At 50.2% G+C, this 25871-nt stretch overlaps 1 protein-coding gene across 1 annotated transcript in view; it reads left to right on the top strand.

Annotated features, from left to right (window-relative positions):
• Nucleotides 1–25871, top strand: part of SRGAP3 (SLIT-ROBO Rho GTPase activating protein 3) — a 64869-nt gene that overhangs the window by 8054 nt on the left and 30944 nt on the right. Inside the window, exons 2-3 of the mRNA XM_083869494.1 lie at nt 21173–21365; nt 24239–24401. Coding sequence (XP_083725620.1) covers nt 21173–21365; nt 24239–24401 — 356 coding nt within the window. The remainder of the gene's footprint in view (nt 1–21172; nt 21366–24238; nt 24402–25871) is intronic.

Here is a 25871-nt window from a genome sequence, read left to right as displayed (position 1 = left end):
ACATGCTCGAGTACTCTGGGGTGTTTTTGTTTTGCTTTTTGTTTTGTCTAATGGCTATTTCTCTTCTGAAGTGGGCATGTTTTCCACAAGGCTGAGTACTTTTACCATCAGTATTATGTACAGTGAGGCGTGCTGAGGCCAGCACAAGTGAGTACCACGCTCCAGGGTGGAATGTGATTGCTGGAGAGATCAGAAAACAAATTTCCCTGTGCAGAGTACACAATTGGCTGGAGATGCTGGAGTTTCACCTGCAGCATTGAAGCAATGCTCTGAGAGGCCACTGGATTAAGTTACCCTGGCATGTCTGTAAATACCCGTGTAATAGCTTCAAAACAGTTAAGAGCATTAATGGCTGTGTTTTCCCAGCGCTTCTAAGAGGCAGGTGGGATGAGGCAGCAGTGTGGGGCTGGGGCAGGAGGGAGTCCCTGGGAGCAGGGTGAGAGTGGGGTCCCACCTTGCCCCTGTGTGGGGTCTGGGCAGTGTGAGCCCCACGGATCCTGTGCTGGGCTGTGGACATGGGTCACCACAGTCCCAGCTCTGCTGCTGCCTCCTGGCTGGACAAAGTGTTCCTCTGTCTGTGGAGCACAAACAGGTGGATCTTCTTCATGTACCTTCAGGTGGTGGAGATGTACTGCAGCTCTGGAGAGGGCAGGCTGCACCCTGAGCTTGCAGCCCTCGGGGATGGGAAATGCTGTTCCTGATCCCAATAGCCTGGGGGAGGATGAAACCTTTTGTTGTGTCACACCTTGGGGGACCTGAGCTGTCTCTGGGTGGGCCTGGGTCTCTTTCATTCATTCTTGATTTTATTTTCCATTAAACGCATTAAATGTTTTGTAAGGGATCTCCTATTGCCCTGTCTTTTTTACCAGTAAAGTGAATGGGACTTCTACTCTGGTAATAAATGAACATGGAAATCAGGATCTCCACTGTAACTGCATTTTTCAAATAGCTCAGGAAGGGCCTGAGGAAGTGTAGCAAAAAAGAGTTTTATTTTGGAATAGATCAAGTAACCTGGGAATCAGACTCTCAGTAGGTTCTTTCAAAGCATTTTTTGTTTCTTTTAACATCCTTGCTGGATCGTGTTCTGAGTGACTCATGGCTTGAAAAGCATTTTTTCCTGCATGTTTTTTCCTGCTTGTGTGCTCTTGACCTAGTCTTGCTAAAATTCCTAAAGAAATACTAAGTAAACATATTGTAAGTGAAAATGTCATATTCTAAACCCCTGGAAGTGAAACCATTACAAAGAGTACTCCTATAGTCATTGTTCTGCAGGATGGCAGTGTGAGATGCACTGCTGAAATAACAATAATCTGTTCCGTGGGAGAGGTCAGCTCCAAACTAAGGGGGAGTAGGAAGAAGAGGAAAAAAGAAATGCACACTCTTTTCCTCTCCTCCTAATCAGCATGTACTCGTGCATCCCTGGGACTGTGTTGTTGATGTAGCTGCCTACTGCTTTTAAATGCCTGTCCAGGGCACTGAGGAGACATCTGTGCTGCATGGGAGAGGAGCCTGGAGCAGATGGTGCACCTTTCTTAAGGCTCTAGATGGAAGGAAGTAATTTTGCAGGTCACAAAGCCAGAGAGTAATTTCAGAATTAAACCTTCACTGGGGATTTAGTGGTGGTTGGTCATGGGAACAGTCCCAGGTTGTGTCCCCTGGATTTCCCTGGCTGGGTGCAAACCCCAGGCACCCCACTGGCTCCTGGTGCCTGTAGTCTTGTTGGTGTGCCAAGAGTTTACGTGGAGGCTGGTCACATTGTCACTGTGAGTTTGCTGCAGTGTCCTTGTCTGTGGTGCACATCACAATGACAATGAAAAAGACATTTATGGTCACCAAGCTCACTACTGAACCTGCAGCAATTCATGGTGGCAGTACACCTTTGGAAGAAAGAAAAAGTCTTCAGCATCGTCTCCCTTCACTTTTTTGGGGTCTTCACCAGGCTGCACGTGTCCAGAGCTTGTTGGGGAGAACTCCTTGTCCCCAGTCTTTCTGTGAAGTCTCAGGTTTCCCAGTAGGTTAGCTGCTCTTTGTCAGCCTGCACCCAGATGACTTCCAGCCAGGACAGCAGGTCCCTACAGGCTCTGAACTGCCAAGGTGTTAACTGTGGCTCCAGATGCAGCTTCAATGGGCACCCAACATCCTCGACTTCTGGGATCACCCTGGCAGTGCTGCTGAGCTTTCCTGTCCTCCTGCATTGCCAGGCCCATCTCAGGATGGAGCCACGGGTGTGTCAGTGGTGGCACTGCCACTGCTCCCCTTGGCTGCTGTCCCCAAGTGCCGCCTGCTCAGTGTTGGACCGTGGGGCTCTGTGCTCTTTAATTGTTGTTTGTCATCGTGGGAATTGCTTGTTCTAAAACCAATTACAACCCGACAAAACTGATCTGCCTTATTTACAAATACATCCATCTGGTCGTGGATTGCCTGATAAAGCTGCCAGAACAGTGTGAGGCCTGGCTTGGTGCTGCTGAGTTACCAGAGGGCTCCATGCAGGCATTGCCTGCAGCCCTGCAGTGCAGCCCTGCACTCCTGTGCTGCAGGGGTGTTCTTTTTAGGACAGGGAAATTAGTGTTTGGAGTAACAAACGCTGTGTAAAGCAGGCAGAGATAAAGCAGGGTGATAAAGCAGATAAACCAGAGATAAGGCGGTGTGTGCTGTGTCCCAGCCAGGAGCTCTGCAGCCCGTGTGGAGTGAGCACTGTGGTGATGCAGGGGCTGGTGCAGGGCAGCTCCACAGAGCTCCAATGCCCGCTGTGTGCCACCACTCAGGTGCTGCAGGAGCTCTGCCCTGCACAGAGGAGCTCTGTCAGGAGGAGGATGTGCTGAGCTGGAAACCTGGACTGTTTGGAGGGGGCTGGTGGTGGGCACCACTCGGGTGGGTCTTCTGTGCCCTTTGGCTGCTGCAGCAGCTGTGGGGATCCAGATTGCAGGATCCTCACCTGAGGGAAGTTGGCAGATTCCTAATCTTCCAGAAACTTGTGTGACAGTCGAGGCAGGACTAGATTCCTCCTGGGAAGCCACAGTCTCAGAGCAAGGTTCAAGAAGCAAGAGGAGGTGGCAGGTGCCTGGGGTGCCACACTGATTTCTCTGTGTTCCTGGAACTCAACTTTGAAAAGGCTCAAAAAAGGAGAAAAATTAATGGCTGGTGTCAGGACACTGGAGATAAAAACCATCATATCTGGTAGCTGTTTCAGACTATTTTAGTTTTCCTATGAATGTTCAGTTGCAGCTTAAAAAAGAACTGAGACATTATGAGTCAGTTCTGATTTCACCCTTGGGCCAGCAGTTCAGAGCTGAATATAGTGAATTTCAGAAGCCTTCACTATCAGCCTCTGTTCCTTGTTTACTCTGTGTGTGGCCCACAGAGGAGGAAACATACAGACATAGGTATGTTTGTTTGCATATGTATATAAACAAATACAGCATGAGGAAAACAGGGAAGAGTTGCCCTGCTAAAATAAGTAATTGAGATTAGTTGTCTGGGTTTTGGCAAGTCACTGGAGGTGAGTGAATTAGTTCTTGTGAATAATTGATATGAGAAATTCAGACCCGTTTTTGTTTGCGATTTATCTAGGAATGAACTTTAACTTTTATATTTATGAATAATCACTCAGTTTTCTCTGGCTGGCTGAATAACTGAAAATTCATAAATTGGGATTAACTGGCAGTGCAGAATACTGTAATCTGTATATGAAAACCTGTGTTTACATGGATCTGAGTTTCTTCCACTGCCTGTCACCATAGTAACAGGAGATTTTCCGTAAGGGTGAGCTAGTCTGGCAATGGGAGCGAGGTGGGACATTCCCACTTTACCTCCAGATCTCTGAACGTTCTTTGACCTCTGAGCTCGGATTTTTAGTACCACATTAATGTGGGCTTTTAGTGATGGGCTTTTTGTAACTGGTGACTGCTACCGTGCTGAAACTGGTATTTGAGTTATAACCCATGGTTTCCCCAATTCTCAGCAGTGCCTGTTTCCTGTTCCTGTTAAAAGGTTTTTCATAAGATTTTTTCTGAAATTCATTAGAGACACATAAAAGCCCTTTGATTTTCCTCTCCTTTTTTCTCCTTGTACCAGACCATAGTTTAAAGCTGAAAACCTGGGTGTTCTTCAGTTCTCCCAGGGGTTATGGACAGTCTGGGGCTGTCCTGGTCCTCAGTGATGCTGAGGAGGTGGTGGCTTTGGCAGGTCCCCATGGCCCCACCATCCAGGGTGTGCTGGCAGCTGTGGAGATGCTCCAGAGGATCCTGGCATTGTTCAGTGCTGTTCACGTGGGGACTGGTTTTGTTCACCAGCTTTAAATCCAAATAGAAAATCATATTTCCATGTTGATGATCTTCTCCTTGAAACATAATTATAGATCTGTATAATGCAGCTGTTCCTTATCTCAGTAAAATATTCTGGCTGGAGGCAATTTATTTGACATAATTTATGAGCAAAGGCATCTTGTGACATTTTTTGGGAGAAGGAGAGAGAAAATAATCCATTAAAATTTACAGCAAAATTGTTAGGATAAAAACCCTGTGAATTTTAAAAAGTTCATTTGCTTATAGTTATTAATGAAATCTGTGGCTAAATTTAGGTGAGTTCTCCACACATTCCTTAGTTTGGACAACTGTTCTTTATTTTATTCTGTTTCAGCATTCATTTGAATCAAAAGTTCCTAAGTTAAGGGAGGATTTTTTCACTGAGTTAATTCTGCTGAGTTTGGAATGAATCCCTAATAAGAGATAGTCACATAATATATGGGAAATATTGATATGTAGCCTTCCACCTTAAGCTTGGAATGAACATCACTGCACATAAAGTCTAGACTTGTTTGCTGAGCTCAGAGATGATGGGGAGAAGCATTGGCTCTGAGGTCAAGCCACTGAGTGGCTTTCTCAGGGGCATGGCATCTCTTCTGCCTAGTGCTCTGCTTTTTCTCTTGAGTATGTAGCAGATATTCTCAAAATATCTGGAAAAATGAGTATGAGCAAAAATTAAAATTTACTATGAAACATACAAGTCTGACTTAACAAAAAAAAAAAAAAGCTTTCCAGTTCTGACATTTCCCCCTGCAGTTAAGTGCATCATTTTCTCCTACGAAGCAATCTGAAGAGAAAAAAAAATGCTCTTTAAATGGCAGAGTAGTATTGTAAAATCATTTAAAAGTCAAACACAACTGGAAGGTTATGAAGTGGCCACTCTGTGTTCCCAGTGATGGATCCTGCTGCTGCTCACAGCACTCCACAGGCTTGGGGACACGGGCAGCAGGAGTCCCTTGAAGGTTTATCAAGGGAAGCACCGAGTCCTGCAACTCTTTTCCCCCAAAAAGATGGGGAAATAGCCCTTTTAGACTCACTCTGCTGCTACAAGTCGCATTTCTTAAAAAGCACACTAATAAAATAATGGTGGGCTGGTCTCTAACTGGATTTAAAATGCTTCTTGTAATTCACTAATGCCTTTCCAGTCATGTTGCCAGAATGTGTGCTGTGACTTTGAGGAGGCAGCAAATGCAATTTGCAGAGAGTTCTGAACGGCCATTTATTTTAAGCAGGCTCTTAGTTCTCACTTGGAGATTCCTGCCATTGCTGGGAAGGCTTAAACGTTTCTCCTTGTTCTCGTGTGCTGTTTAATCCCACGGGTGTGCTGGAGGCCCCCTGGATTGTGCTGTGTGAAGCCATTCAGTCCAATACACTTTAAAGGAGATGATAAATGTTGGATGCTTGCCTGGGGCACATTCGGTGGTGGGGTCTGAGCTGGTTCCAGCCCTTCTGCCCCTGTCCTGCAGACCCAGGGTGTGCTGGCACCAAGCTCTGCCTGGCCATCAGTGGAGCAGCACACTCAGAGTCGATGACAAATGCTTACACAACCCTCTGCTTGTGTCCTCTTGCTGGCAATATCTTCTTCTTCTTCTTCTTGGTAGTATCTTCTTCCTCTTTTTGCAGCGTCCTGTATCTTTATTGATAAAGATTCCTGTAGAATTTTGCTAAGGGCAGAGCAGCCGGTCTTGGGCAAGGTGGTGCTTTGGACAAAGAGCAGGAGCTGTGGTGCTGTGTGCTCTTTGCTGAGCAGAGGGACTCTGTGCTCCTGCAGGAAGGACACAGCTGTCCTGCCTGTCCCCCTGTCAGTGCAGGAGGTGCCCTTTATCAGGGACTGTCACGGCAGGAACAGTCAGTGCTGCTGAAACTTAGCATTTGGGCCTATTTTTGCATTTATTAGCATACACTGATTATTCATAGGAATAATTACCCTTTACCAATTCACATTATTTTAGATGGCTTTTGAAAAGCAATCAAGAGGAGTGGGAATGATAATGCATCAAAGGCATATGGCACAAAAGAAATAGGGTGAGTTTTATGTAAGTGACCATGTCGAGACACTGTCAGCTTTTCCCTTCAGAGTGCAGTTATTGGAACCCAGTTTGATGGTTGTGGCTAAAGGCCACAATGTGCTCCCTGCCTCAAAAGTCAATTCATGCTCTTTGTCTCACTTCTGTGTCCCTTCAGAAAGGAACAGCATCGTCTTGGGGGGAACAGCATGAAAACAAACAAAACCATGTAGTAGGTCATTTCACCATTCCAAAGGGCCTTGCCTGTCCCTGCACAGGTAGGGTTAAATTCCCAAGTGCTTTTATTGTCAGGGAGCACATGAAGCTTGGAGGATACAGCAGATTCTTGTCCACCCTCAGCCACAGGGAACAGCACTGGAGCCTTCTCCATGGGCAGGGCCAGCTTGTTTCTTTTGCAGGGGAGGTCTTGACAGAACAGTCAGATCTTGGGCCTGTTCAGAGGGTCACACACCTGTGCAGTGCCGTGGAGTGTTACTGTCTCTCCATCGTGGTGAGTCTTCTCTGACTTTGAACTTTGAGATGAAAATCCCAGTGTCACATGGGACTCGTGGCCTCAAAGCACTGCACTGACTGTGTTCTTTGCTCTGGGTTACAGATGCTGCCCTGAAAGCCAAATGTGATGTGATACAATAAGAGTGCCTGGGTAGACAGAGATGTGGAGTGAGTAATCCTTAGAGAAGGGCAGGAAAAGGCAGGGTCAGTTCAGGTCAGAGGACAGGCTGGGCAGGGGAGGGGAGATGGGGCTGCAGTGGTCAGGCACATATTGGAGGAGGAGAGCAGCCAGAATGTGTAGGGTTGGCGTTCATGATGCTTCAGTAGTCAGAACTTTGTCTTCTCGATTCAGGGAGATGAATTCTTCTGTTTTTCAGATGAGCTTGAAGGTGCTCCTGTGCAGATTGGTCCAAGTGTTGATCAGCTGGTGCTGCTCGGCAGGAGCAGCTCCACAGCCCAGTGTGGCTCCAGTCAATATTGGCTGCTGGTCGTGAGCACAAGTCATCCCTCTTTGGGAGTGTCTCACAGAAGGAATGGCTCTTGCACAGAAAACAAACACACCACTGAGCTGTGGCAGATATAGCTCCAGGATTATTTTGCTGACACTGTCAGGATTTTAGTAACTGAGACAAAATCTCCATTGAGGAACGTTTGCAGGGGTTGGTTACACACTTCACGTGCAGGGAGGGGTGGGTGTCAGTTGTATTAGTCTGGAATAATGTGTTGTCAGGAGATCTGAAACGGGGATGCTGCTCAGGCTGGCTCTGGATTCTGCTGCACGTCATTCATACACTGTTCCACATTCCATGTACATTATTTTTGGCTAAATAAGTGAGCCCCTAAGTTCATCACTGCTTCAGCTTTGTGCTGTCAGATTGGAATGAGGACACGCTCTGAATCTCTGTGATAGAGTGGGACTTGTTCCACCAGAGGCTTGTGTTAAAGGAGGACAGTTAATGTAGGATTGGAGACTTCTGTTTATTCCTGACACTGATGGCAGGATGTAATCTTAAAATTAGGAATTTGTGTGAGGAGCAGTGACAGCATGCCGCCACCTTTATTTGTTTGAAATTTGGTATCTAAAAGAATCTGTTTACAGCATAAGGAGAAGAGGGAAATGCAGTTTTCTACCAGTAGTGCTTTGTACTTTACTGGATTTATAAATTATTTGATAAGCATGGATGTGCAATAGCAAAGAATACTTTTAAACAAAAAGATTGTGAACGTTTTCTTTCACTTTGGGGTCTGAACTCATGAGATCCCCTATCTGGGACCTCAAGAATTCCTTGGCCTATGCCATGGTTACCCCTTGGCAGCAGTGGGTGCAATTCCATGGGGGATTTTAGTCCATGAAGTGCTATTGAACATTGATGGCGAGTTTGGTTTGTGCCAAGATGGGCTGAGATGGTTTCAGAGCAGGGAGGAAACGTGTCCCCAGTGTGTCAGATAAACTGCTGTGCCTGGGGGGTCTGGGCTGAATCCCAAATGTGCTGAGGGCAGCTCCTGCCCCGTGCAGGGAGGGAGAACAGACACATCCCCACCTTTCCAGGCTGCCTTCTCTTCTGTCTGCCCACTCACCTGGTTTGCTCCTCTTGCTGAGAGACACGAGGAGGCATTTTACGGTGGGGAGGTTTAGGCTCCAGTTCAGGTCTAGCTGAGTGAGGAGATGGTGCTAAACATAGCCCAGAGTCACGTAAAGGGGCAATTTGATGTGTGGGAGAGAATGAGAATAACACATGGAGCAAAGGAAGGGAAGGCTGGCTCTGGGGAGGAGCCCAGGGCACTCTTCAGAGAGCTCATCCAGGCGGGTGGTGATGGGGGTCTCAAAGGCAGAGGTTGAAGGTGCCTCTGGAGGAGCTGCAGCTCCCCCTGAGAAAGGGGCAGCCCTTTGTGGTGCTGCTCCCCGGGATAAATGATCCCAGGGGGAGGCACCAGGGGAGCTGTGAGGTGGGGCCTGGTGGTGGGCAGCTGCACTCAGAGAAGCTCTTGTGCATATTCTGCCATTTTAAGGGGGTAAGAGTGTGGCTGATGCCTTCAACACGCAGCAGGGTTGGAGCAGGAGAGAGAATTTGGAGTCGTGTTTGGAATGCTCCCAATGTGTAACATATTGCACATGTAGTATGGGGGCTCTGGAAATGATGCTTAAAGTAGCTGAGCCCACAGGCTACTTGGACAAAGCAAATACCAAGACCATTAAGTTCTCCTCTTGCTAAGCTGGACTTGTCCTTGTTATTAAGGTCATTTCAGTGTGTATTTTGATAACTGTGAGGTTCTTGTGTAACAGCTTTGTGCTTGAAAATTTTTTTTTTAATTCAGTTGGAAAACATTTTGCCAGATTTTTGTCAAGCTGTCAGTGAGGGCTTTGTTACATGCAGGAATGATAGAGAAACACTTTTGAGAGTAATTTTTCTTCTATTTCACTCTTAGGCCAGCAAATCGGGAGAAGCAGCTTTTCTGGCCATGCAGGTCAAGCAGTGAAAGGGAATAGTTCTCAGAGGGACTGCAGGTGTGGTTCTGGGTTGGAGGGGTTGAGAGCCTGTCAGTCACTGCAGGGAGTGCACAGGGAGCATCAGTTCCGTGTGTTTTTTTAACCCTCTTCTAATGTCAAACCCTGTCCTAAAAACGTGCTAAAATTGCCTGAGGGTATTGACCCTTCAAGATGATCCCAGGGCCAAGGGAAGTTCGAGATTCCTGCTCAGAGAAACTCAGCATTTCTGAAGGGGATTTTGGGAGGACTGGAGTAAAAAAACTTCCATATGGAATCCAGACTGTAGTTAACAATAACACTTTAAAAGATGGTGGTGTGTGTAAGGCACTGCTGCTGCCTAAACCCTCTGTGTTTTAGTGTATTTATACCAGCCTGCAGCAAATCCTTCCTCTCCCTTTGTAACCAAGTGTTTGCTTTAATCTCCTTCCAGCTAGCTGGAGTTGGTGTTGGCAGTGGTATCGTGGTGTGGATGGACATCCCAAGGCCAGATGGAAGGATACCCAGGGGAGAGGCTGGGGAGAAGCTGCCCATGAACTCAGGGGAGGGAGCAGCAGCTCAGCTCTCCTCACCTCAGACCAGACTCTGAGCTGGCTGCCCTGTTATCTCAGCTGACCTGCCAAACTCACAGCCTTTCTGTCAGATTCAGCCAGGTCCTGCTCCTCTGAACTCCTCAAGTCGGGACAAGGAAAGAAAGTGGAAGGCAAGGAAATCCTGGCTGTCGCCACCCATCCGCACAGGGAGGCAGAGGATGTCCCTTCTGGATCAGCTTTGGAAGGGCAAAGTGTCAAAATTACGGGCGAGAGTGATAAATGTGACACTGTCAAAAGCAAACGGAGTTAAAGCAGCTTCCAAATAAGCCAGGAGCAGTAGTGAGTCAGCAGAGAGGGGCTATAAATACCAGAGCTGATGCAGCAGCTGCAGCTGGGGGGCCACCAGGGGAGGAGGGAGCTGAGAGGCTCTGGGATGTACCAGGACCCACATGTGTTTTGAGAAACTGTCAGGGAGAAGAGAACCAGAGCTGGTAATTACAAGGTGCTCTCCAGATGCTTAGTCTAGAGTTAAATGGTTGATTTTCTTAGGGCCTCCCTTAGATGAGGAAAGAAGCAGAGATGGTGACTCAGAGCTGTGCTTTGGTGCCAGGAGGAGCTTGTGCAGGTGTGTGGACACTTCACCTGCACTGGAGCAAACACTGCTGTTGCTTTTGCATCTGTATTCCCAGCACTCTGGAGGAAGAGATCACAGCAGTAAACAAACCTTTAATTAAACAGTTTTAAAACAAAGCTTGTGTTAACTGTCTCTTTGTGGTGTTTTTGGGGGATACAGAAGCAGGGGAGCAATGCTGCAGGTTGGGGTGTGCATGGCATGGTCACAGCTGACAATTCAGATTGAGGGCAAAATAATGTTCTGATGTGCTTTTGCTGTAGATGATTATCTGGTGATAAAGTCATGAGGTGTTTATTCGTGGGGAGGTTTGTGTATGTAATTGCTTCCTTTTACACCTTGGACATCTGCAGCCGTGTATTTTTTAAATGAATGGTAGAAACCAGGGGCTGACAGGTTTAATTTTTAATTCCTCTCTACTCTCCCACTCCTGCAGGGCTGTGCCCACTTACACACTCCTCCCCTCTGCTGTCCCCACTTGCCAGAATGATGCAGTGCTTCTTGTGCTTCCATGTAGTCCTCGTTTTCAGTCCTTAGTGTAGGTAGAACTCTGTGGCTTTATTTGGAACAGTCCCCATGCCCCCCCTGCTCTCCCTGTCCTCAGATGGGGTGGCAGTGGCATGGTGGGGGTTGCCAGGGGCTCATTCCATCCTTCTGTCTCCTGTGTGTTTTGCTCAAGTCTGAGTTTCAGGTGGGCGGGCAGTTCATTACTCTTTCTGCAGCATTTATGCAGATTGCGGTCTGAGCTTATTTTAGAAGAGCAGAAATCAGGAGCAATTAGCAATCTGCTCAGGAAGGAGCTGGGGAAGAGGCAGACTCCAGCTCTGTGGCGTGCAGAGGACTGGGCTCTTTGCTGAGCTGGGCCAGGGCTGTCCCCAAGGCAGCCCATGGTTGTACATCACTGTGGCCTCTGTGCCTGAGCTCTCCTGCTGGAACAAAGTGAGCAGCTGGAACAAAGCCATTGCAGGTGGTTAATGTGGGAGTTCAGGGGTGTTGTAGATGCAAGGTGCAGCCTCCGGGGCTCAGGGGAACACAGGGGAACGTGGCAGCAGTGCTGTGCTGTACAGGACAGGCAGATGTGTCATTGCCCAGGGGTCAAACCAAACCCCCCCAAGGGGCACAGGCTGCCCCAGGGCACCCCAGGTGCTCCTCACCCAGCACCGTGGGCAGCTGAGGTGGGTCAGGCCGTGGCACATGCCAGATGACCCTGTCAGGGAGATCTGAGCCAGGGTTAGGTCTGCCTCTCAGTAACAGCTCACATAAATAAACACATGCCAGTCTTTATCTGCTCACCCTGCCAGGACGTCACATTACTCCATTTTTTGAGTGATTGTTGTTAACCTGGCTGGTATCTCAGCCAAGCTGCAGCACCCTGTGCTTTTGCCTTGTATGAGGGGATGTGAATTCAGAGAATTGGAGAGCTCTGCACATCAGAGTGGGAGCAGAAGAGAAAGAGGGGATTTTTTTTTAAAAAAAACAGTGCTTTGACAGAAGGAATGCTGGAATGTTTACATCTCTATCCTGTCTCCCATACATGTGTGACACAAGGCAAGCAAGGCAAGAGATTTCTGCAGGAGCAGTGCTGCAGCAGCTCTGCTCTGCATACCAAGGGAATCAAGTGAAATATTTGAGGGATTATTTTCTGGAAGTGATGGACACCTGCAGTGACAGCTGATTTTAGCCAGAGCTGTAGCTGCAGGGGCTCTTTCTGTCCTGATAGTGCTTCAGGAAAAGCCCTGCACACTGCTGCACATGGACTGCATTTGTCTGCTGGCTCGATTCCCCTGGAGCTGCCCAAGTACATTTAATGCCCTCTCTTATTTCTGGGTGGGAATTTAACACTCCTGTACTACAGCAGGCTATTTCTGTGTTTCCTTTGGTATTGTTTATCCATAACCATCTGGTTCTGCACCCACTAATAAATGGTGAAGATGGTGAGAGCAGACAATGTGCTTTATGCTGATTTACCCTTCTTTAGAAGGCAGGAGCACAATCACTTGGAACTGAAGAAATGAAGCGAGCGAGGGCGATAATCTCTGCCTCGTGGGTGGCAGCTGCACAACCCAGTGATCCCAATGTAGAACATATTATTAGCCTCAAGCTGAGCTGTCTGCAGTCTGGAACTTGCTCCAGGTCTATAGTAAATGATGAATTCATAAGGAGGTTGTGAAGTATTGGGCTGGATCCTGTCTGGTGTGGAAAGCCCTTTGGAGACAGTCACCCCACAGCTGTTGGATTCTCCATTGCATCTCCTTACCTTCTGAATATCCACATGGTCCTTCTGCACTGCAGTACTGAGGTTATGCAGGGCTTTATTCACTCTGAAACGCCCCAAGTGACATTCTGCAGGCCTTTATTCATCCTGGAACACCCCAAGTGAGGTTCTGCAGGTCTTTATTCACTCTGGAACACCCCAAGTGAGGTTCTGCAGGTCTTTATTCACCCTGGAACACCCCAAGTGAGGTTCTGCAGGTCTTTATTCACTCTGGAACACCCCAAGTGAGGTTCTGCAGGTCTTTATTCACCCTGGAACACCCCAAGTGAGGTTCTGCAGGTCTTTATTCACTCTGGAACACCCCAAGGCCACTGGTGCTGCCTGAGGCTGCATTTGCAGCCATTGGGGAGGGTGGTGCTGGTTTTTGGGAAGGTGAAATTCCTCCCTACCTTTGTGTTTCCTGCCTGCAGTTCCAGGCTGGCTGGATCTGGTGACAGATGATGCACTTTCATTGGTCAGGGCACAGCTTTCCCTCGCTATCCCAGCACTGTGCTTTTTCTGGCAAAGGAGGAGGAGTGAAGAGCAGTGTCAGCCTTGGGCTGGTGTTCTGCTGATCTCTGAGGCAGAGGCTCTGGAGGAAGCAGCACCACTGATTCCCTGGCAGCAGCTGAGGCTTTCCTGGTCACTGCTGATGAAGGCAGTGAGCAGAGCATCTGAACTTCCCTTTGGCCTGATCCTTTGTGCTGAAATTGGAAAAGCACAGTGGAGATGGTTAGCCAGGAGGACATGGAGGAGCATTTCTGGGTGATGAGGACATGCTCCAAATGAAGCCCCTGGAATGCTCAGGAGGTTTTGGTCTGGAGGCACAGCAGGGACCTGGATCAGACCCTGGAGGTGCACAGGAGGTTTTGGTCAGAGGCACAGCAGGGACCTGGATCAGACCCTGGAGATGCACAGGAGGTTTTGGTCAGAGGCACAGTGTGAAATCCAGCTGGCCATGCCAGGTACAGCCTTCAGGGAGCCAGTGGCCTGTGGTATTTTTAGGAACATTAAATCAAACAAATAAAAGAAATTGGCCAGCTGGTGCTGTTGGACTTGCTGATTCCTGCAGGCTCCTCAGTTCGAGTCTGCTGCTTTGGAATTCATTTCTCTTGTGGTTTTCTGTGTCCCTTTGGACTGGGAGCAGTTCAGCCTCCAAATGAATTCAGGCCCGTCTCCACCACAGAAAGGCACAGTGGGAAACAACAACAGCAGAGATGCCCAAGGAAAGACTTGGACATCTTTCTTATCTGTAAAATCTGTAACCCATGCCTCCTTCTTGAAGATGTTGAGGCTTATAGGATGCTTTGAGATGTGACATGCAAAGTTCTTTAAAGGAATTATCCTTTATTTTTAATGCTTGTAAAGTATTACTCCGGAAGAGAGTTGGTTCAGTGGGTCCATGAATGCACAGACTTTTCAGGCCAGAAGGCACTGCTGGGTAATCTGATCTGACCTGTGTGTATAATATTTGATCCTGTTGGGGCTGCACAGGGCTTGGGGAACTTGCACAGACACACGGGGCTGGCTCTGGGAACTGTCTGCAGAGCTCCCCTCTCTCAATGGTCTGTGAAATCTTTCCCTGCCGGGATTAAGGAATGCGAGGTGCTGAAGTGACCCGTTTAATGATCTTCTCCTTTATTCCATCTCAGTGGCCCAGGGCAGGATTCACATTCCTGTTCAGTCCTTTCTTTTCCAGTTTGAATACTTTCTCCTTTGCATCTTAATAGCAGCAAGCCCAGAGCTCCGGTTACATCATTTCAGGGCTTTCAGCTGGTAAAGGACTTTCTGCAGGATCCCGGTGCCTCCCTGTGCTGTTTCCAGGCTGGAGAGTGGACAGAGGAGGATCCGGAGGGCAGGCAGAGGAGCTGTTTTCTCTGGGGAAAAAGCCACCATCTGTTTTGGGAAGCTGCCTTTGCTCTTCTTAAATCACAGACAAACACAAGAGATCTGTTCGGCTCTTTCTTTTTAAGGCTTTTTTTTTTTTTTTTTTTTTTTTCTGCATCCTTTGTATTCCTAACAGGCAAAACCAGAGGGGGCACAAACTGAGCAAAGGCAGCTGTTCTGCCTTCCCCTTTTGCTGCTCCTGCTTGGGAAGCAGCTGGGGACAGAAATGCTGCTTGTAGGGCACAAGGGATTCCCCAAAACACACAGGCAGCAAGCAGGGGATTGCCAGGGACCTTGGAATGCTGGAGGTTTGGTTTGGACCTCTTTAAAGTTTGGCTTCTTTAATATAACCCCAAAAACCCCAAAACAAACAAACAAACCCAAATCCAAACCCCAAACAACAAAACCACCCCCAGCCTCCTCAAAGCCTTTATTAATGAGTATTTCTGGGGTCTCACTGCACCTTCAGTCCTGTAATTTCTCCTTCCCATTGATCAGCACTGCAGGGCCACACAGCCCAGACAACGGGGTGTGGGGCAGTAAATGAGATTTACTCCCTCGGTGCTGCTGGCGGTCAGACAAAAGTGGCAGCAGATGTGGCCGGTTCAGGCTGTGAATTACAAGTGGACAAGTCTCAGTTCCCAAGGAAACGGGGAGGTGCCAGGGGCTGTGGGAAAAGGAGGTGGAGGATGCTGCAGCCCAGGCCAGGGGCTGCTCCATGCCCAGCCCTGTCTGGGGCTGCTCTGGGTGTCCCTGGGCAGTGTCACTGAATGTCACAGGGGGGACACACACCGCTCTGGTGACACCAGCCTTTAGCCAGAGCAGGCAAGGATTGAGGGCAGCAAAGACCTGGGGTGGCTCTGGAGCTTTCAGTGCTCCCTGGGGGAGGACTCGGTGAGGAGCTGTGCTGTGCCTGTGCCTGCCCTGGTCCTGTGCCCTGTGCCTGTCCCTGCCCTGGTCCTGTGTCCTGTGTCCTGTGCCTGCCCTGGTCCTGTGTCCTGTGTCCTGTGTCCTGTCCCTGCCCTGGTCCTGTGCCCTGTGCCCTGTGTCCTGTGTCCTGCAGCAGGAGGGGCTGTACCTGTGCCAGGGCCATGGACAGGTCCAGGCTGGGGCACTGCCAGCAGGGTCACAGCTGCTGTGCTGCTCTCTGTGCCTGCCAGGAGAAAACATGAAAATGTGCCCTTCTGCTGCCTAAATTTAGCCCCCAAAACTTGTCTAGCCCCAGTGGCAACTCCTGAGGTAAACCACAGCTCCAAAGTGAGGATTAACCCCGTGTCCAGCATCTGACAAGGATGTGGGGCAGTACCAGCTCCAGGCTCCAGCTCTGCCTGTGCCTCTCTTCACAGAGAGAGGCAGGGAAAGAACCACTGTGGGTCAGCCTGGCTCATTTCTGTGAGTGAAACAAACAGCTCCTGTGCTGAGTGAGGATTTCTTCTGCAAGCAGCTTTGCCTCCTCCTCAGTCTCAGAGAGGAAGGGCCGTGGCCAATGTGGGGCTGCATGCTGAGAACACCTGGAGAGACACCTGCCCAGCTGTTCCCAGAGCCAGGGAAGCTGTGGCTGGCTTTGGTGCCTGCTGTGGGCACTCTCTGGCCAGCTCCCTCCTCCCATCTGGCACACATGATGTGTGGTTTGAAGTGCTGTTTCTGTTCTTAAATTGGACATAATTGCAACACACCATTATATCTGTTCTCACTCTTGATCTGTGGGAAGTTTGCCCTTGAGGCTCAGCTGAAGTTAACAATAAACGCTGTTTGGATTCCTTTGGTTGTTTTTTTTTTGGCTCCTTGTGTCCCAGGAGCACGGGCTGTCAGGCAGGCAGGAAGGGAACTGGGTGCTCTGCTTCACCCAAAATACTCCCTGTTCCCTGCTGCCTCCTCAGGGGCCAGGCTGGCTGCTTTCAGATCTTCACTCAGAGACAGTTCTTAAGGGAAATTCCTGTTAGTAACTCCTGTGGAGCTGGAGTACCAAAGTAGATGACAAATGCCACCCCCATGGCCACAGCAGCAGCGGCCACCACCCTGTGCAAGGCCAGGAGAGGGAAGGGGACTGTGTGAGGAGCAGCCTGTGGGATCTGTGCTGCTGTGCCTCGGTGACAGAGCTTTGCCACTTGTCCTTGTATTGCTAAGCTTATTAATAATCCTTTCAAGGCTTCATTGTCACCATGTCCACTGTGATGTTTGTTCTTGGACAGCGAGGAGCTTCCTTTGCAGTAAACAAGGGGCTGCTCCAGGGCAGGGGTTTCCCAGGAGGGAAGAAGCAACTGGGTTCAAGGTACAGTTTCTTACACTTTCACTTCCCTTCTGCGTAGCTGCAGCTGGAGTTGTTTCACAGCCTAGCAAGTCACAGTGTGGGGACTTGGTGTGGGTACGAGGGAAAACTGGGGCTGTGCACGCCAAGTGCTGCTGTTCAGGCATGGGCTGGGAAAAAAACCTGAAAAGTACCAGTGCCACAGGAGTTGTTTCTGTACTAGAGAGAACTGTTTTCCTGTTTTCCTTTCTCTCTCTCTCTCTTTTTTTTTTTTTTTTTTTTTTTTTTTTTTAACTGGGAACGTCTAGTTTCAGATAAAAGGCTTGTCTTGTTCTTTGTTTTACCGGGAGCCATATCTCTTGTCTTTGTCTAGGCAGTGATGTTACTAATCACAGGGAAGGAAGGAGAGGGGAAGCTTGCTCTGGGCTGTTTGCTTTCACTGCAGCTCCCCTCGGGATGGAGGTGCCCCTGGCGTTTCTGTCTGTGCATGCTCCAGGCTGCGGGCCCTGCAGCTCCTTGGCTGTTCAAGCTCAGCAGTGTCACTGCTGGGACCTGACAGAGCCTCTCCTGGGTGCAGCCCTCGCAGGGAAGGTGGATGGTGCTGTGACAGCCCCATCCTTGCAGCCCCGTGTGGGCGTTGGGAGCTCAGTGAAGGGAGAGCAGAGCCAGAGGTGTCATCACTGGGAGTGTCCTGTGGACACACCTGGGCTCCCAAACTGCCCTGCCAATGTCCCCTGCCCTCGGGGACTGAGCCTGGGATGGCACAGAGGTTCTGGCTGCTCTTGGGGCTGTGCTGCCAATGCCTGCCCACAGCTGGGGGTTCCTGTGGAACAGCTGGCTGGGGTGTCAGGATGGATCCAGGCTGGAGTTGCATTAGCTCTGTGTGTGTGTGTGAGAGCTCTCCCAAGGGAAACGGTGTGTGCTGGGAGGACAAAGCACTGGAAAATGCATCCGAGGTGTTTCTCTTAGGAAGAGGTGTGGACTTCTAGGGAAGGCAGCACATGGATACTCTGAAGGGGGCATAAAACCAACTGAGAGTCAGTTGCCTTGTTAGTGCATTCTGTATTTGTGTAAGAATTGGATCCTCCCTGAGTCCAGCTTGCTGTGCTATATTTGCAATGAGCTATTGGGTCTAATCCCAGTTGTGAGAAAATAATGGCTTTTGTTGCCAAGCACATTTTCTCACTTGTCACAAATCAGTGGGGTGAAGCATATGTTAGAGCACGGCTGTCTCGGGCTGCCCGGCGGGAGGATCCCTGACAGCCCCGTTCCTGGATGGATAATTCGGGTAATTCAGCGTGTGCAGCAGCCGGGCCGGGCTGGGTGGGCTCACCCGGGCTCTGTGCTGGGGACACAGGGCTTTGTCCCTGTCCCCCCGGCAGGGAGGAGCAGGAGGCTCTGGCAGCTTTCATCCAGCCCGTTGCTAGAGAAACCTCTGCTTTTGTCTGTCCCTGTCTGAGCAGCCGGAGCGTGGCTCTGGCCTGGCGAGGGGCTGTTGTGCCAAAACAGACATCTCCTGCAGGAGGAGGAGGAGGAGGCCTGCAGGGCCCGGCTCGGTCTGCAGCTGCTGGGGCAGGGCTGTGCAGGGCTCCCTGCACCATCACCAGTCCCCACGGCTCCAGGCTCCCTGTGCTGCAGCATCCCTGGCTCCCCTGGCCTCTCCTGTCAGTTGAGGCTCCAACCTTTGCAAATCTTAACTGCCCAGGGTTTCCCAGTGCTTGCTTTCCACCAGTGTTTGCCTGTGTGGAATTGTGTTTATTCTCATCCTGAGCTCCACGTGTGCTGCCTGTCCATGAGCTCTGCAGGATGTCCTGCTGTCCTTCTGCTGGCTTGGCTTCCACGGTGCCTGATGCCAGTTGAGGAGCCAAAGGGAAAGTTTTGGGGTTGGGTGCTGAAGAGAGGATTATCTAACATGGAAGACACAATTGGCAGGTGGTTGAAGGCTGGAATTGCAGCCTGTGAACCCCCCACAGTGGACAGGATGGGTGTAGTGTGTCTGCAGGCAGTGCAGGAGCTGGCAGAGCTGTCCCCAGGAGTGCTGACACCCAGGGACCACTGGAGCACTGAGCAATGTCCTTCTCTCTGCTACCACATCTGTCTTTGCATTGATGATGCCAGCAGCTTTTCATTTTGTTTCCTACACAAACCCTTGCCATTCAGCCTGCAGCAGCAGCCCCTGGGGTCAGTGCCCATCTCCACTGTTGGTGTGATGGCTTGTCACTGTGTGGCTTTGGGGTCATGGCTGGCAGCTCCCTGTGCCTGCAGAGCCTGTCCTTTGCCTCTCCGTGCTGGGCTGGCACTGACCTGGCTGAACTCCTGCAGGGAAACTTAGAAGTGTCAAATCAACACGTTACAGGCATAGGAAAAACAAAGAAATTCTGTTGACAAAGGTCAAAGTGTGCCAGGGACAGAGGGAGCTGGACTCCAGCAGACTGGGAACAGAGAGAATAAAGACTGATGCACTGATACCATTTGTGAAACCTCATTTGCAATTTAGTTTCCTTTCCTGCGTTCTTTTAGCAGAGAATTTAACATTTAAAGGTATCTCTGGCATTCTCTGTGGAGTGGGATTGTTCTTCATTTTGGAGTTTCTATGACTTGCAGTGAGTGAGGGCTGATGTCTGTGTGTCTGTGTGCAGCAGATGCCCAGATCCCAGGGAAAGCCCTGTCTGGGCAGAGGCAGCAGCTGTGCTGAGCATCCCTGCTCTGCCTCCCCCCTCCTCCTCTGCCAGGGGCCTTGCCTTCTCTCCAGGGTCAGGTGAGCAAAGGGAGAAAAATAGACCTACCTACAAAGCCTAGGGAAAGGCAAAGGACATCTTGTGTGTTATGGGTTGTTTATACAACTATTGGAGCATTAAAGAGGCTGTTTCTGTAGGGAGACAAACCAGTGCTGTGGCTGATCTGGGCACTGTCAGGAGGGGAGGAAAGTGAAGGGTCTCAAGGAGAGCACCTGCAGGAACTGCCTCACCTGGACTGTGCCCACCTGCCTGGTGCCAGGGGTATGTGATGGTGGGGAGCTGGGGGCTGCTCTCCCCTCTCCCGAGGGCTCTGGGGACAGGGGGGAGCACACAGACCTGTAACATCAGCTGAGCCATTCCACCTCCTCTGATCCCTCCACCGTGCAGCTGCCCCCCGCAGCCAGCCCAGCCCAATTGTTCTCAGTCTGAATAGATTTTCCTACCGTGGAATCTCATTTTTCCTCTCCTTTCAGTCCTGCACACGCCCTCCTGTGGGGCTCCCTGTCCCTCCGGGCAGAGCTCAGCTGCTGCTCCAGGGAGATGAGCAGCTCCTGCAGGGGTGTCCTGGCCAGGTGCACTCACAGAGCTGCAGAAACCCTGCCTGGGCTTGGGGGGGCTTGGGGAGGTGTATTTCCCTGGCATCCTGTGCCACAGGTGCTGTGTTGCTTCTCTTGCAGACAGGGCAAGGTGTCTGTCTGTGCCCCTGAGCAGTGCTCCCTTCCCCACTGCCTGCCTTGTCCTGGGGGATCAGAGTCTGCTGCGTGGGGGATTTGCAGCCAAGGTGGTGGAATCCATGTCAAGGATTTGCAGCCAAGGTGGTGGAATCTGTGTAGGGGATTTGCAGCCAAGGTGGTGGGTTCTGGCAGTGCCAGGGCAGGGTCAGTGCTGCAGACCAGCTCTGTCTGTTGTTCCTGTGGTCGCTGTTCCCTGCAGGACACAGCAGGGACCCAGGTCCTGCAGGAGACACCAGCTGCCCAAGGAGCCCATCCCCACATTGCACAGGCACCTCCAGGCACTGCTGAGCAAACAAACCTGGAGTAGCTGAAAGCTTTGGTGTTTTTGAGCTGGGATTTGGAGGGTGTGAAAGACTCTTTGAGCCAAGGCTGGGTTGGATTTGTTGGTAAACCCTGCAGTGCAGGGGGATGGGGTGGGAGAGGCTCCATGGCAGTGCCAGCTTCCTTAAGGTCAGTGCTGGCCATCCTGGAGGTATTCACATGGACATTGGTCAAGAAACAATGTGTTAGTTTATATGGGAATAGTATGTGGTTTCAGGTAGTACCAGACAGACAGAAGCATTGTGTCTGGTTTCAAAAGGCAGTTGAAAGCTATGGGGTTGGTCTCAGTGTTATAAGACCATTTGTTTTGACCAAGAATAAGGTTTAATGTGATGCTGGTCGGTGGCACTGCTCTGCTCTCTCTTGGGAAGCAGATCCTTTGGCCTTATTGAGCCCTGACTTCACCCCAGGGCTTGGAGGGAGCTCCAGCAGTGCTGTGCTGTTTGCTCTGGGACGAGGAAGGAGGACCTGGCCGGTGTCTGTAGCTGATGTTGTTCCCCTGTGCTGTGTGCCCGCAGAAATCCGGACGCAGCTGGTGGAGCAGTTCAAATGCCTGGAGCAGCAGTCGGAGTCGCGGCTGCAGCTGCTGCAGGACCTGCAGGAATTCTTCCGCAGGAAGGCCGAGATCGAGCTGGAGTACTCCCGCAGCCTGGAGAAGCTGGCTGAGCGCTTCTCCTCCAAGATCCGCAGCTCCAGGGAGCACCAGTTCAAGTAAGTGCCTGTTCCAGGGGCAGGCTGGTGCAGTGATGGGCAGGGGCTGCTGTGAGCACTGCAGGTCGGTTTGTGCCTGCACAGTCCTGAAGTGCAGTAAAGCCCGTTGTGCCAGCAGTGACCTCCTCTGTCTCTGACATCCCTGTGTGGGGCTCACAGGGGACACTGGACACAGGCTCCCACCACAGCATCGCTGACCTGTGCTGTGTGAGTTACTCTTACTGCACACTTCTTGAGCAATACAATAAAAATAGGAATTGGGGACCAGAAGGGAGTCAAACCCCTTGATTTTTTTGAAAGGTCTTGAATTCAGCCATGATTTGATTGTGCAAATAGTGGTGGGCCTGGTCTGTAGCCCTGGTTTCTGTGTGTAGTTCAGTCATCAGCTGTCCAGGTGCTGTGCTGGCAGGCTCAGGCTTGGAAGCAGTTTCTGGAAATGGAACTTACTGCAGTTTATTTGCAATAAAGTATGTGTTTTTTCTGTGCTTAGCTGTACGGTGTTGGAGGGAGGCAGATCCTTGTGGAAATATTGTGAAACAAAGCTTTGGAGTAGGAAATATGAATTGAGTCCTGGGATTGTGTGAGAACCAAACCAGTGATGCAATTGTGAAATCCATGAATATGTAAATACTTGTTTTCAAAAGCAGCTTCTTTTCAGTTTAACCACACTTGTGAGCTTGGCTAAAACAGAAAATATCTGAAAAAAACAGAAAGGAAAACAAACTTGACTCAGAATTTCAGTTTGGAGGTGACTGCTCTGTGATGAGGACAGTGGCTTGTGCCATTCTGCTAGTGGTGACCTCAGGGCTCTGTGGAGACCAGTGCCCATTGCAGCTGGGGCTGCTCCCTGTTCCCTGTGGGTGTGCCTGGCACAGGTGTCGGGCTGGGCTCTGCAGGGTGACACTTGCTGCTCTGCTGAGTGTCAGCAGCTGCTGGAGGTTCTGTCCCTTGTCACAGCCAGCTCTCCTGGTGGTATTGGGGGTGTGGGGTCTTGCTGGGCAGTGTGAACAGTGCTGGAGCTGTGCCCAGTGAGATGTGTGCCCTGTGCCCAGCAGGGTCTGTGCCCTGTGCCTGGCAGGATGTGTGTCCTGTGCCGTCCTGTGCCCAGCAGGGTCTGTGCCCTGTGCCCAGCAGGGTCTGTGCCCTGTGCCCAGTAGGGTTTGTGCCCCGTGCCCTCCTGTGCCCAGCAGGATGTGTGCCCTGTGCCCAGCAGGGTCTGTGCCCTGTGCCCAGCAGGGTCTGTGCCCTGGGCCACGCAGCAGCACCAGTAGCCTGGAGCCAGGTTCTGGTCTTGGCTGCTCTCCTTGCAGCACCTCAGCCCGAGCTCTCCACCTTTGCCTCCCTGGGCCACAGTGTTTGTCCCTGTCTCGTCTTCTGCCAGCAGTATCTGTGAAAGTCTCTCAGCTGGAATTCTGCCCTTTGTTCCAGATGAAACTCACGTCGTTCACTTCAGTGGCCAAAGACTGCAGCTGCTGCTCAGTGCCTTTCACAGAGAGCCTGGGCTTCGCCTGCTTGCTGCCCTTCTCACCAGCCCCAGGCTCTTCACAGTCTGTTTCTTCCTCTAACCCCTGGTGATTTTTTTTCCCGTTTCAGCTGCAAGAGCAGTGATTTCTGCTGTAACGTTACTAAATCCTATTTATTCCATATTACTAAATCCCATTTAATCTGTTTACTCGGTCTCTCCAGTGTGAGGCTTTACTGCTGTCTTATGCCAAGCTCTGCTGCTGATGAGTTGCTATTCAGATCCTCTCTGTCCTTCTGGCATCTGACTGTTGTGTGTTGATTGTGTGGTGCTGGATGCTGCACCAAGGAATTGAAGGAATTGGCCAGTAAGGAGCTCTGGCTCAGAGATGGAAGGAGCTCTGGTTCAGAGATGGAGCCCACAAAGGTTCAGGGGTGTCTGGCTTCACCCATTAGTTCAGAGCAGTATTAAGGCTTTCCATTGCTTACAGTTCTGGAAGCTGCTGCTGTGCAGTGTGCACAGGTGGCAGTGGGTCTCCACTTTTCTAAAACACCTGGGCACAAGTGCTGGTGCTGGTGGTGTCAATGGGGTCAGCTTGATTTCAGTGCTCACTCCTGCTGAGTCCTCACTGTCCATTCCATGTCCAGAGACCCCCTTAATACATTTTTTTCTTCCAGACTGCTCTGTACCTGCCATTACTAGGCTCATCTGTACCACTTCCCCAGCTGCTCATGTGTGTCATTATTCTAATGGGGCTGTGACACTCAAGATTTACGGTCCTTGCAGTGCTCCTTTGTCCCCGTGTAGCCATGTGCAGCGGGCTGTGCCCAGCCCTGGCTGTGGCAATCACCGTGGTGCTGTGCCCCGTGGGGCTCCAGGCCCACAGCCTCCTCCTGGTGTCTGTCTGCAGTTGTTCTGTCTGTCTGTGCATGCAGAGGTGTCTGCAGTCTGCACGCTGTCCCCTCCAGCACACCTGAGTGTGCTCATGGTGTGCACAGACACCCAGAGGTGATGTTGGGTGCAGAACCCTTTAATGAGCACTTTCTAGTGGACTGAAAGCAGCACAGTGTGTTGGGTGGCAGAGGCCCCTTCTGCAATGTATTCACAACTGTATTCATAGTGTGAGTGGAAAGAGCGAGAACTCTCTCCCTTTCCAGGGATGTCTCTTCTCCTGTCCCGTCTTCCAGAGCACCCAGTTTGGGAAGGGGCTGGCTGGGGGCCTGCTGTGGTGTGGTTGGTGTGGGACATCCCTGCACGGCAGGCTGGTACAGCTGGAGAAGAGGTCACACCCCAAATCCCAGTGACTGTGTGCAGGGGAGGGGGCAATATGCTGACAGTGTTCATTTGAGGCTGTATCCCTTTTTGATCTGTTCACCTGACCTTGTGGATCTTTTCCCCCACAATTCTGTAGGAAAGACCAGCACCTCCTTTCCCCTGTGAACTGCTGGTACCTGGTGCTGACGCAGACGCGCCGGGAGAGCCGGGACCATGCCACCCTCAATGACATCTTCATGAACAATGTCATCGTCCGGCTCTCGCAGATCAGTGAGGATGTCATCAGGCTCTTCAAAAAGGTATCCTGGGCAGCCTTGCCTCATCAGCATCCATCCTGCCATTTCGGTCTAAAATAGAATTTTCATAAATGCTGCAGAGCAAGTCTTGCAAGGGACTATCATTAAAAGTCTTTCTAGGCAGTATTTATCCTAGAGCTCTAAAGAAACTGAGCTCTAGACCTGTCAAGTCTGGAGTGTGAGGTGTGACCTGGTGCTCAGAGTGTCAGTGCCAGAGGAATGAGAGGTGGGAACATGATGACTTTTTTTGAGGACTCTTTGGAGGGTGGCAGAGAACAGGTCAGAACAGGCTGTGGGGTGGAACCTTGCTCAAGAGCAGGATGACAGCTGTGAGGCAGGTACAAGAAAGGAGCCAGTGTGGCCTCCTGAAGGGAAGAGTCGTGCCTCAGAAATTCAGTGGAGGTATTTCCAGGAGCCAGAGATGATGTCATTAGCTGCTGCAGGGCTTTCAATGGAAAAGGGCCTTAGGTGAAATTCTTGAAAAGCAGTTGAAGAGTAGAGAGGGGTTGTTTTCTGGATTAATGATTAGTTAAAAGACAGGAAAAAAGGGAAGGAGAGTTCCAATGCAGTTCCTAATAAATTATTTGGAAAAAGCCTGAATAGTAAGATGACAAAACCTGCTGATGATACAGAATTACTAATGATAACCAAATTAAAAAGGAGCATCAGAGATTTCTGAGAATCAGGCAGTCAGGTGGAGCACGACTGTTCACTGAAGGTGAGGAGTATGGTAACAGCACAGAGTCCCTGCAGAGGGTTGGCTCTGTGGCTGTGTTCTCATCAGGGGCAGCTGGGGACTGTAGAGAGGGAACAGGGTGAGCCAGGGGCACCTGCCTCTCCAGCAGGAGAAGGCTCTTTATCAGGGCTTATCTGGAAATTTCAGCCTGACTGGGGAATAAATTTCATATGATATTTTTATGTCCAGTTTCCTCTAGTTTATAGATTTGACCTAGAAATTAAACTGCAAGGTCAGGTTTGTGTTGGCTGATTTAATATGGGATACTATCCCTTTTCCTGTTTTCCTGCCCTCCAGAAATGGAGATATTTGGTACATGTTGGTTAGTGCAGTTCTGTCTCAAAATGTTCCTCCCATTTGCATTTTGCTCTGGAACGGTTTTTGAGATTTATATTTAAATATCCTTCTGCTTTCCCTGCCCATGTCTGTGAATGGTGTGTCTCATTTGGAAACACAGGAACAAATTCAGCCAGCTTGCTAACAAGGAGATATATTCAGTGTTTTGAGTGTTCTCTTGTTGTATGTCAATCCTCAGCCGGGACAGGATGGTGAAGTATTTCATCCATTCAGCAGAATTATTTCTTTGTGTTTGGTTTTCTTCCATCTCTCCTCATTTATGAACTTAAATTTCAGCTTCTAAGGCTCAACCCTTAAATTCAATAGAAGTGGTTGCTCCTTGTTTCTCCCCTCCTCCATCTCCTGCCAGGAGAGCTGGTGTGACTCTGTCTGCAGCCTGC

The sequence above is a fragment of the Zosterops lateralis genome (assembly GCF_965231275.1).
Source record: "Zosterops lateralis genome assembly, chromosome: 11".
NCBI classification, from domain to species: domain Eukaryota; kingdom Metazoa; phylum Chordata; class Aves; order Passeriformes; family Zosteropidae; genus Zosterops; species Zosterops lateralis.
Note: the sequence above shows the minus strand (reverse complement) of the source record. Positions and strands in the feature narration are given on the sequence as shown.